General features: G+C 35.1%; 1 protein-coding gene across 1 annotated transcript in view; it reads right to left on the reverse strand.

Annotated features, from left to right (window-relative positions):
- The window catches only part of NOSTRIN (nitric oxide synthase trafficking), an 85,713-nt gene that overhangs the window by 30,763 nt on the left and 42,340 nt on the right, over positions 1–12,610 (reverse strand). The window contains exons 6-10 of the mRNA XM_051986223.1: positions 12,216–12,278; positions 7,310–7,408; positions 2,803–2,928; positions 451–549; positions 220–345 (exon numbers count right to left, since the gene is read on the reverse strand). Coding sequence (XP_051842183.1) covers positions 220–345; positions 451–549; positions 2,803–2,928; positions 7,310–7,408; positions 12,216–12,278 — 513 coding nt within the window. The remainder of the gene's footprint in view (positions 1–219; positions 346–450; positions 550–2,802; positions 2,929–7,309; positions 7,409–12,215; positions 12,279–12,610) is intronic.

Consider the following 12,610-nt stretch of genomic DNA (forward strand, 5'->3'; position numbering starts at 1 on the left):
AGTATTCACTGAGCACCTATCTGCCTTCTAATAACCTCAGGGTTTTTCATTTTATCTTAGAATTTCTGGAAATTACATTGCAATGTTACCTGTAAATAGAATTTTTGTTTTATTGGCAAATGCGTTTTCCCCAAAAGAACCATCCAATCACCAGTGAGCCTACTTGATTAGTTTGTAGACTACTTGATTAAGGTTTGCCTCTTCTAATTCTGTACTTACAAAGTAATCAGTTAATAAGAATTCAGATTTTTCTTCTGTAGTTGAAATTGTAGTTTCTTCCATTAAAGTCCTAATGTCTTTTTCAATATCAATCTTGCTGATGGCACAGTGAAGTTGGGTGTGACCCTGTGACAAAGGAGGAAGGCAGGATACCGATGTCAAGTAAAATAGAAAGTTTCTTGCCATTTTATCAGAAAGTATAACTAAAGTCTAAAAAACTTCAGTACTCACAGTGGTCAAAGCTTGTCCAAAAATAGAAACATGTTCATTGTACTGGTTTAAGATATTACACAATAGTTGGATTCTTTCCTTTTCCAAGTCTAGGATATTCTAAAAAGCATGATAGATCTAATTAAATTAGACACGAACCAATAACAATGTCAGGATAACATAAAATGTCATACTGTGAGCGTTCTGGATAAAGCAAGCAGCAGTCAGTTACCATGACAATGCCACAGAATGGGTCACAAAACTCCCATCTAATGGAGATTACCCAGGGGATGAAAAGTTTCCATGACTGTCCTATATTTCTTAAATTGTGGATCATGACCCCATATGAGGACATGTAACTGAATGGGGGGGTCATGAGATCATGATTTACTGCCAGTAAATGTTTGATTTATATAGCTGATTTTTAAACCTCTATATCTGGGGTCACATATAAATTTCTTGGATGAAAAAGGGTCACAAGTGGAAAAAGTTTAAGAAGCCCTGTTCTAGATACACTTTTAAGATTAGTATACCTCAGAAATTTTTCCTAGCTTCTTTGGATCCAAGGGCACATAGACACCTGCCATGTTTTGCCTGGGATCCATAAAGCAGCAGGTGAAAGTAGAGAAAAACAATAATGGAGAAAATAGAATTTCCATAAATTCAAAGAAAATATGACAGAAACAACATGTGATCCATGTTTAGTCCTACGAAATCCATTTTATAAATCAATTAGTAAAGAGTATCTATTATATGAAAGATCATGTGTAAGACAACTTGGAAGAGATAAACTTGAGCTATGGCACTGTATTCAGCTGAGTAATGAGTGGATAGAATGCTGAATTTAGGGTCAGTTTAAATCCTGCCTGAGACACTCACTGTGTGACTTAGAAAGATACAACCTCAGTCTTCTCACCTTTAAAATAGGGATGATAATGATATCTACCTCACAATGTTACTGTGAGGAACAAATGAAATATCATATATATATATATACACACATATATAGTGTTTTGCAAACCTCAATGAGATATGTAAATACTTGCTAATGTTATCATTCATATTATTACAACCCATTTGGTTGATATTAACACTCAGTGTAGCAGTAAGTATAGGATGTTTGAGGGGCCAAAGGTTGGTTTGAGGGGTAGGTGAAATATGTCAACAGAACCCAACCCCAAAATATCTATTTTAGTAAGATAATTGCTAAGGACCAGATTTTTTATGTTGAGAAGTTTATTCTTTTAGATTATTAGGGAATAGACTTCTGTTAAAAATTGGGTCCTTAGATGGAGTACCACATTAAAGCCTTATCAATTATTCATACCTTGGCATGAATAAGTGGATTAGAGTCTTTTCAGTGTGACAGCTAGAAGAAAGCAGCTCCCTGGAGGACTAGACATACACCTGCTGCTTTTTCTAGAGTGAAGGACGGAGAAGGACCAGAACATTGTCTAGGAAAGGCAGATTTAGGAGAGGAGCCATAGGGAGGCTGTTTGAGAACTTTACTGGTCTCATGACTTTAGGAAGCACCTGAAGATCAAGAGAAGATGTGCAAAGAGGGGGAAAAGGGAATACTGACTCTGAATGTACATATTGTTTCCCCCATTCAATGGGAATTCCTTGATGGCAGGGGTATTTGCTTTTTCTTTGTATCCTCCCATAGTAAGATACTCAAAAATCTCCCCAAATACAAAAGAAAGGTGGCAACAGATAGGTCCTAATAGATGTTTCTTAATTGCTTAACTAATTAAATATGTGCTTTATATTTAAAATCTAAATCTAAATCAAAATATAAATCTAAAATCAGAAATCTAAAAACCAATTCCTCCCACCTTTTTTATGCTTTTATACCTTCTGCCCTCATATTCTACTTTTCTACTTTCTTCTTTAAATTCATCTTTCTCCCTAACAAAACTTTTTGTCCCTTCTCAACCTTCCAAAGATAGTTAAGAGTCTAATTAAATTTAAAACTTGTCATTTGGGCCTTGTTCCCTTTCTCTTCTTCCCTCTTATGTTACAGGCTTATTTTCTTACTGCCCCAATAGCCCTTAAACTTATTAGGATTCTTCCTCTTTGGAAATAGCTTAGCAGTACTCTGCTCCTAAATAACAAATGAAGATTCTCCAACCAATGATATTAGACTTGGCTAATAAATATTCCCAGCTAATTGTACCACTAGGGAAACAGAAGCAAGGAGAAGAAATGCCATTTGTTTGAAAGTCATAAAACTAATCAGTGATAGAGCCTATGGTAGGGACCATGACACTAATCGAAGCCTGGGGTAAAGACCAGGGCTCTTAACTACAGTTCTGATCTCCAATATTCAAAACTCATTGAGTGGGCCCCTAGGAAGAAAATCATCCTACTTGCCTGATAGCAGTTCTGTAAAGTGGCTTCCCATTTGAGTCTGGTCACATAACCGGCTATGTTTTTTTGGTAATAACTTTCATCTTCCTTTGCCAGCTTCTCTGTTGATTTTTTCAGCTTATTGAGCAGCTAAAAAAAAAAGATTATTTCCACACATTTAAACTTTCACATTAGCAATGCACTTTGCAATTTTACAGGAAGAATTATCTTTGGTCCAATTATACATAGATAGGGATAAAGACTGGACTTTAAGTTTCAATGAGAGAAACTCTCGGAGGAGCAAACTCCCCCTACCAGTTCAGGTTGGCAACTTCTTCGCAACTAACTTATAGAGTTGGATTTCTAGATAGTAGATCACCTAGTAAGTGAATATGATAAAGTGAAAAGAATATTGGACATGGAGACAGCTTTTGTTGTTATTTACTCATTTCAGTTGAGAACAACTCATTGTGACCCCATTTGGATTTTCTTGGCAAAGATATTAGAATAGTTTGCCATTTCTTTCTTAGCATCTCATTTTACAGATTAGGAAACTGAGGCAAACAGCACTAAATGATTTGTTCATGGTCAGATAGCAAGTAAGCTTTTTTTATTTCCTGAGGCCTGCTAACTTCAAGTCTAAAACTCTATTCACTCTTCTACCTAACTGCTCCTGTAGACAGAAATCCTGAATTTAATTTCAGATTCTGCTACTAAGAGCCTGAATAGACCTTGAGCAAATCAATTTACTTTTCCATGCCTCAGATTCCTTACCTGTAAAATGAGGTGGTTGTATTTTGGCTCTTATACTTCTTCTTACTCTAAATCTCTAAGCTAGTGACCAATACTACATACCTTCTATATGCCCTCTCAGCCTCCCAGGTCAGAGAAGTAAGAGAAGTCTACAACCTAAGAACCAAAAAGCATCTCAGGAAATATCTGGTTCAATCTCCTCTGTTCCTCTTCCACCCCTCCCCCCTCCACCCTCCTATACAAATGAAAAACCTGAAGCTCAGAAATCATATAACCAGTTAGTGACAGCTTCTATACTCTCAATAGAATATACAATAAAAATAATAACTGACATTTACATAGTATTTTAAGGTTTACAAGAAGCTTTATATATGCTATTGAACTCTTTTCTCATGATAATCCCATAAGGTGAGCAACTATCAGTATTATTATCCTCCCTCATATTATAAAAGATGAAATTAAAAATCTGAAAATTACCTTGCCTGTGGTCAACAGGAAGTGATACAGGAGGACAGGTTTCTCCTAACTCCACATTCACATTCTCTTTCTTTTCAGGTAATATTTTAACATTTCATTATTCCTTTTTAAATTTTTTAATTTATGGAATAAGTATTTTCATAACATACTATAACAAAATATAATGATTGCAAATGAAACTGCAAATCTGTCATGTACAATTTGTTATTCCATATTCACATTCTTTATATTATACAATCCCTCAAATCTCCCTTATTTTCCCCACCTTTGCTAACACCATGGGACTCATGAGACATAGAATTACAGAGAAATTGCCACTGTTTCAATGACTCTTAGAGGAGGACAACATGAAATGTTTTTTCTAAATGCACAGATATAGTTTAAAAGCTTTCCAGTTTCACCCACTTTATATTTAAGAACATTATGAGTGATTCTAAGTAGTAAGAACATTCATACAAAATGATGAACCTTAACAACAGATATGATTCCTCTAAGGCTCATTTTGTCATTTTATTTCATTTGCTTGACATTCACTTAGAGGCATACTGGATTTCTAGAGCTCAAGTACCCCAAATCATCCTTCCCTTCAATACACAGCTCAGATGCTGCTTCCTAAGGAAGGCTTTTCCTAAAATCCTTGGATAAGCACTTTTTTCCTCTTGAAATGATTTTGTATTTATTTTCATGTACCTATGTACATGTTGCATTTTCTCAGTGGAATGGAGACTTCTCAAGGGCAAGAACTGCTCTGTTTTTATCTGTATATCCCTAGTGACTTTGTTTAGTGTTGTTGTTTAGTCATGGCCAAATAATCATGATCCCATTTAGATTTTCTTGGCAAAGATAATGGGATGGTTTGCCATTCCCTTCTCCAGCTTATTTTACAGATGAGGAAACTGAAGCAAGGAGGGTTAAGTGATTTACTCAGGGCCACACAGCTAGTAAATATGAATTTTAACTCAGGAAGATGAGTCTTTATGACTACAGTCCTGGCATTCTATTCACTGTGACACCTTGCTGCCCATCCCCAGGATCATACAGCTGATGAGTATTTGAGTCTCGATTTGAATTCAAAAAGATGAGTCTTCCTGATTCTAAGTCTAATGCTCTATCCACTGACCCACCCAGCTGGCCATGACTATGTTTGACTAAATGATTGAAGTCTTTCAAATGAAGTCTTCAAAATGAAGAGGTCTTTGAAAAAAGATCTCTTGACTGAGGTTAATAAGCCTACTAATGAAACCTATGTTCAGCCACCTATGAAACCTGAGCTCAGTCTGCATAATTTAGGTCCTGAGGTTTTGAATTGCTTCTATCCTATAAATTAATATCAAATGAAGCCAGAGACAGATAAACTTTTCTATGCTCACTTTCTTACTTGAGGAAATTTGCAAAGACTTTCATCTTTCATTGAACCAATGTCTTGAAGGTTAAATTTTTCCCTTTTGTTTTTATTGTCATTTCATATTTTTTTTTGTTTGATTATTTTTTATCCTGGTCTGGGCCAGTGACTTCAATACTATAGAGCAGTGGTGTCGAAGTCAAATAGAAACAGTCCATACATAAGGATCTCTGCCAGCCTGCACATTCACTTATTTTTAAACTTTCCCAGTTATTTAGGCTGCTCTCAGGAGTGCTGGTACATGAGTAAGTACCTTTCTGACATGTCTGCTGCAGGGATTTCTTGGTGGAAGAATATCTTCCCTAAAGAAAATTTCATTTAGTCTTAAAGCATGACATGGTGTAGTTGGGAAGTTCAGTGATTTTCTTCCCCTTCTTCTTCTCCTGCCTCCTTTCCCTCCTCACCTTTCTCCCTGTACATTTCTGAGTCAGAGGATTTGCATTAATCAACCTTAGTACAGTGACTAACATATAGAAAGCACTTAATAAATACTTATTGATTGTTTGATTCTTGCTAACAAGATTTGATTCTTGTTGGAGAGACTAGTTCTCATACAACCATTACTCTCATGATTAGCTCAGGTGAGAAAATGAATCCAGTATCTTTGTTCACTTTGGGCATTAAGATGGTTAGCAAGATAAAGGGAAGGCAACGATATATCTGTGATCCAAGGAAAATTAGTAGTTCCATTAGAGGGCCTGTTGGAGGAAGGTAAGGGACCATCACAAGATTTTATCCAGCTCTAAAACTGCTAATTTGGGACAGAATGCGAACTCCCTAACTTAAATTCCCTCAGTTGTCTTTTCTTTATACATTAAGGCACTATTTTCCTTGCTTTAAGAATTGGTAGTATAGTGGATAGACTGCTCAGCCTAAAGCCAAAAATACCTGAGTTCAAATCCAGCCTTAAATACTTGTTAGCTATGTGACTTTGGCCAAGTCATGTAACTTCTCTGTTTGTTTTAGCTTCCTCAATTGTAAAACAGGGATGAAAATAATAGCACCTATCCCCAGACTTGTGAAGATTAAATGATATATTTGTAAAGCACTAAGCACGGGGCTTGGAATATACATAAGGCACCTGATAAATCCTTCCTTCCCTATAAGATTCTAGCACACTTAAGAGAGTTCTTGGTACTTTGCATTTCATCATGCTAAGATTTTTTGGCTTTCTATAAACTTATGGCCAAGTCTTTAAGACTAGAATTTTCAAAAAAAACCCCCAAAAAACAAAATAACTATGACCCTGTAATATTGTACTGAAACAGAAACCAAGCTATTACCAGTATCTCACCAGATGAGATAGCAGTTGAATTTTGCCTTTGTTTGCACAATATATGGGGATTGTACCTGCACTACTCTTATTACTTCTTTTTTAAAAAATGAAAAATAGACGTCTATTTATAATTTGGGCAGTTAGGTGGCACAGTGGCTAGAGTGCTAGGCCTGGAGTTAGGATAATTCATCTTCTTGAATTTAAATTTGACCTTAGACATTTATTAACTGTGTGATCCTAGGCAAGTCACAGTTTGCCATAGTGTCGTCATCTGTAGCATGAGCTAGAGAAGGAAATGGCAAAGCACTGTAGTATCTCTGCCAAGAAAACCAAAAATGAGGTCATGAAGAATCAGACATGACGGAAATGACTAAACAACAAATTTATTATTTATTATACATTAGTAACCTGTCCCCTGGCTCTTCCAGAAAATATCATTTGTGTCAAAAATATATTGTGTAAGAATAATTTGGAATCAACCTTTCATTATCTTTTCAAACTGAAAAACTGATAAAACCATAAATAGATTTCCAAGGAAAAGGAATCTTTTTACTACCAAGGAGAGTAATTTCATCCATCTAAGAAGACAGCTGGCCCTGATACAATTGGCTATGACAAGGTACCTTCCGCTTCTCCTTCTCAGTCACTGATTGCTTGGCGCTTTCTACGGAATGGAAAAGAGCTTCATGCTTCTTGGTTTCTACCATTAATTTCTTCTTGGCCTAGAGACAAAAACAGCAAAAACTTTAAAAAGAGCAGAATGGTATTTCAAAAGCTAAGCTGTTCTATTTTCAGATTAATCGTGTCTACGACAATATCTTTAACAACTGGCTAATTTTTGGTTCTTCTTCTCCAAACCTGCCACTAAAATATTACAGAAGCTAACAGTTTGCCCTGAAATCAGTATATATGTTTTTAATATATTTAGTGCTTTTGACAGGGTTGTAAATTTTGCTGAAATGCTGAAGGCTGTACAAGATCCCAAAACATTACTTTAGTGCAAGGTTATTTGCTACAGAGAAATTCCAGAACGGATGTTGGCTTTACGTCTTGGGAACCATGCAAAAAGAGGTAATAAAATAGTCTCTTTTGATTCTTTTTGTGCTGCTTAAATAATATGCTCAATATATATCTCCACCCCATTAATAATAATAACCTTCTCTTAACCTTAAAAGCTATTATTTTGTACCATTCTTCCTTTCCTTTGAATAACTAGAAAGAATATTCAACACTCACTGCATCTATTTCCTAACCATGTACTTGCCACTGGACCCAGATTCCTTTGGAGGAAAAAGTGAGGCTGATGACTTTGCACAGCCACTCTTAAATCCAATTCACTTGCATGTCTTCTTCAAGAACAAAGAATAAACAACAACAAAAATTCAACCTTTTACATTCTGAACTTCAATCCAACCACTCTACTAAAATTGCTCTCTCCGGGGTCAATATAACTTCTTAATTAATTGTTAAATCCAATGGCCCTCTTTCAACCTCACCTTTCTTGACATTTTCATAACATTTGACACTGTTGACCACTCCATGCTATTAGATACTCATTCCTCTCTTGATTTCTATAGCACTTTCTCCTTTAGCTTTCTTTCTACCCATCTGATTGCTCCTTATTAGTCTTTTTTATTGGTTTGTTCCTCATCTCCTAATCCTAAATGTGGATTTCCACTCCTTTTCCCTATACTGTTTCCCATAATGATTTCATCTACTCATAATGGTTTTCTTCATCACTTTCACCTCTATTTATATTAATTTTTTACTTTCCTTTTTTAGTTCTCTACTTTCTTCTCATATCCAACATGATTAAAATTGAATTCATCTTTTCCCTATAAATCTTATACTTTTACTTTCTTCCTTTTTATTGAGAATAACATATGGGAAGATATCCATTGCTAAGTATTAATTCTATTTCTCCCATTTCTTTTTCTTTTTTTTTTTTTTTTATTGCTTCAGTCTGTATACAGATACAATCAGTTCCTTCTCTGAGTCTGGATAGGATTTTTTTAAATCATAAGTACTTTAGAGTAGTCATGGATCATTGCATTTCTGAGAATAGTAAAATCATTCACAGCTGATCATCCCAGAATATTGCTGTTACTTTGTACAATTTTTTTTGTTTGTTTGTTTCACTTTGCTTGAATTCATGCAAGACTTTTTTTGAGAGCATCCTGTTCATCATTTCCCATGACCAGTAACATTCCATCATAATCACATAACACAATTTATTCAGCCATTCCTCAATTGTTGGACATCCCAATTCTTCCATTTTTCTGCCATTTATCCTTTTTTTAATATTCTCACATAGGTAGAAATTTGTTGAGCCGGGATTTGAATTTATGTATTCTAAATTCCAAATCCATCATCCTTGCACAGGTTTTACCCAGTTTTAATAAGTTTCTCTATGTCTAGTCATTCCATGTCACAGTTTCCAAAACAATCTTTCTGATATACAATTCTGATCATGTTATTCTTTTGCACCAGAAACCTTCACTGACCTCAAAATTATATCATAAGATACAAACTACTCATTCTTCCTTTTAATGTTCTCTACCAGCTAGCTACAGCTTATTTTATTTCACATTAATTCCTTTCATACTTTATGTTATAGCCAAATGTGTACACTGTTTTCACTTTTTTAATCCCAGCCATTAGTTCAGGATATTCCCCTTTGGGACTTATTCTTTATCCTTGCTTCTGCCTATTGAAATTCCTTTCTTCTTTCAAAACCTGGCTGAAATCCTAGTTCTTCTATGAAACCTTCCACCATATCCTCAAACATTTTGTCTGTGTCTCTCCTTCCTTGTTTTTTTTTTTTAATTACCCATTTCACTTTGTTTTATACTTATTCTTTTATTATATCAATGATATCATATGTGTGTCATTACTCTCCAGTAAAACATAAAGTTCTTTAGGGCAGGGACCATTTAGTTTTTATTTATGTGTGCCCATTGTTTTGCATAATACCTTACCCATTATAAAGCATTGATAATATTTATTATATTATTATAATTATATAAGAAAATATTATAATAAATTAAATATTAAATTAATTAATGGTTCCTTTAAAAATTCTTTGAGAAGGGAAAAAAATCCCATTTGTTGCCCAGAATTAGATAGTTTTCAATGATCAATTAAGTGTCTGTTCTATGGAATAACTTGCTTTCTTAGAAAAGAAAGGAATAACCTGCTAACTAGGACCCTGACAATTCTACCTGCCAACTTAAATCACTTAAGGCTAATAATGCTTAAAATCTGGGAGTATATTAAGACTGAGTTTAAATTCATAAGTCCTAATGTGTTGTTTATCATCAATTTGAATGTTTTCCTAGAGATAAAATTAGCTGTTAGAGCATTGTTGAGAGAGTATGTTGTCTCCAATTGTCCATTCCTAAGATTGTTTTGAATTAAATGACTGCCAATTGTTTTCTTATTCTAGTCCGAGGAATACTCTAAAAATAAATAATGATGGTAAGCACAGGTCCATCCTTCTTTCACTTTAGCATTAACCTTGAGAAACAGATCTAGAACAATTTTAATGTGTGTAGTGTCCCTGAAATGTTGCTCAAGGGAAAAAAGATCAAAAGTTTCCTTTTAGATAGCCAGATTCCAAGGAAGAACATATAAGTGAGTATTTGAAAAAAGCACTTGGTCTGTTAGACCTTTTATATCTGAACTCTTTTGATTCTAACCACGGAGCTAATTCTCCACTTGAGAACTTTATGCATTGCCTTTCTATCATGTTTTGCAAAAAATAAAATTATTTACTCAGAAATTGGGAAATTACAAAGTTCTTTAAATCTCTCTAAGCTTTTCTCTGAAACAAAGGTCATCTTTTTAAACTCCAATATTCTGCCAAGGATGTGAGACTGCTCTGAATCATGGAACACTACAGTCTCTGTAGAATCAAAGTTGGGAACCATCCAAAGGACAATGGAAAGGCACATGGGAGGGTAATCCGACTACCACACATTATAAATGAGGAATTAAGCTTCTCAATTTGTGGAAAAGATGTCATCAAAATTAGGAAGTGGTTGGTCACATGGGAGATTGAGGGGAAATGATTAGAAAGCCCAGATGATACATTAAAAATGCCAAGGGAATGCAAAAAAGACTCCTAGCATGGTGGGTGAACCTTCTATGGTGAAATTATGGGAGGATGTGAGTGACAATTTCCACAAAATGAGCATAATTGATCTGTAGCTTTAGAGGAGAAACCCATGGTTGTGAGTTCCCAGATCCCCTGAAGAATTGTTTTGGGAGACATCTTGAACTCTTCAGGCATTTTCTCTGTCTTTTTGTATTATCACATTTAGGGCAACACTGCTTTGCCCAAGAACCTGATTGTCTTTGGGATCACAGATTTAGCACCAGGAGGACCATAAGTTGGTTACCTGCTCTGGCTTCCCTCATATTACTGATAAGGCAACTGAAGTCCACCCAGGCAATTCAATTTACTTAAGGACACCAAGTAGAAAGTTGCTGAACTGGGATTGGAACTCATGTCCTCTAGATTCCAAATCTATCAGTAGTTGTACCATCCTTTGTATCATATTTTTGGCTGCCAATTTTGCCCAGAATTCACATATTACCTAATGTGTTCATGTCGTTACTATAGCTCAACTATAAACTCTTGGAGAGTGAAGACTGACTATTTTCTTGATTTATTTTGTACCCTTCTTTGTACCCATATGACACTATGCATACACAAGTTGCATGATAATCATTTGAAGAATGAATAAGAAAGAGCCTCAATTGAGAGGGAATATGACATTTTGGGAGAGAGAACTACACACAGAGTCAGGAAGATCTTAGTTTGAATCTTACCCTTGATAATGGATATAATAATACCTGTAATACCTACTACTAGATTGTTGAGAGGGTCAAATTATATGATGCATCTGTCAAATGCTTGGCAAACCTTCAAGTTTAAAGAAATGTCAACAATTATTATTGTGGTTCATGGGTAGCAAGGACATTGTAGACCTTTTATTCTGAGAAGAGAGTGCCAAGAGTTGTTTCATGCTATGTAGTACATATCCACCTACTAAATCCAAAAGTTAATGCTTCAATATAGAATTCAATATAGTACATACCACTATGGTTCTAATCCAGCATGCTAAACAAGGTAGGAAGAATTAGAAATATATGATTTATTAGACTCAATTAAATGGAGGATAAGTGGGCCAGAAGTGTTACTTTGCACAGGAAGGCAGAGAAGAAATAACTAAGGTTATCCCCAGTCTACGCCTATGAGACATGGACACAGCAAGAGATTCAGAGCAGAATACCAGGCCATTTAGTCTGCAGGTACTATCTTTAAAAACACACAAAACTATTCCCCTTTATTTCTATGGGAGATGAAGGGATTATTGAACAGGTGGCAAATTCATACACTACCCAAGTGAGGAGATGGTTTTTTCTCACAGAATTCTAACATTAATACACAATGTCACATTTATATAGATATGTACACATACTCTACAAATTAATTTATGCAAAAATCAATGTGTGGGAACTTGCCTTAATTTGCTGACTCCAGTTGTTAATGACCAGATTTGCCATTTTTTCAACTTCATTATCCAGCTTATTGGAGAGAAAAACAATAAAAGTTTTATATTTTAAAAAGACTTCTCAATGTTACTATTCTAGTTTCAAAAGCATGGCAGGAATTTGACCACAATTCATTGAGATTTCCAAACCTATAAGCAGATGCATTTCCCAAGAAAAGAACCTAAGTTATCTTAGCTCCTGTTTCTCTTATTATCTCAAAGTATGGAAAAAATCCAGGTTTTAGTCCCCCCCAAATTAATTGATGTAAGAAATTTCAAAATTTTATTAAAAACAAACTGGAAAGAAATGTATATGAATTAGGAAGGGAAGATAGGTAGACAGTGAATAGAGTGCTGGGGCTAGAG

This window comes from Antechinus flavipes, chromosome 3, assembly GCF_016432865.1.
Source record: "Antechinus flavipes isolate AdamAnt ecotype Samford, QLD, Australia chromosome 3, AdamAnt_v2, whole genome shotgun sequence".
Classification (NCBI taxonomy): Eukaryota; Metazoa; Chordata; class Mammalia; order Dasyuromorphia; family Dasyuridae; genus Antechinus; species Antechinus flavipes.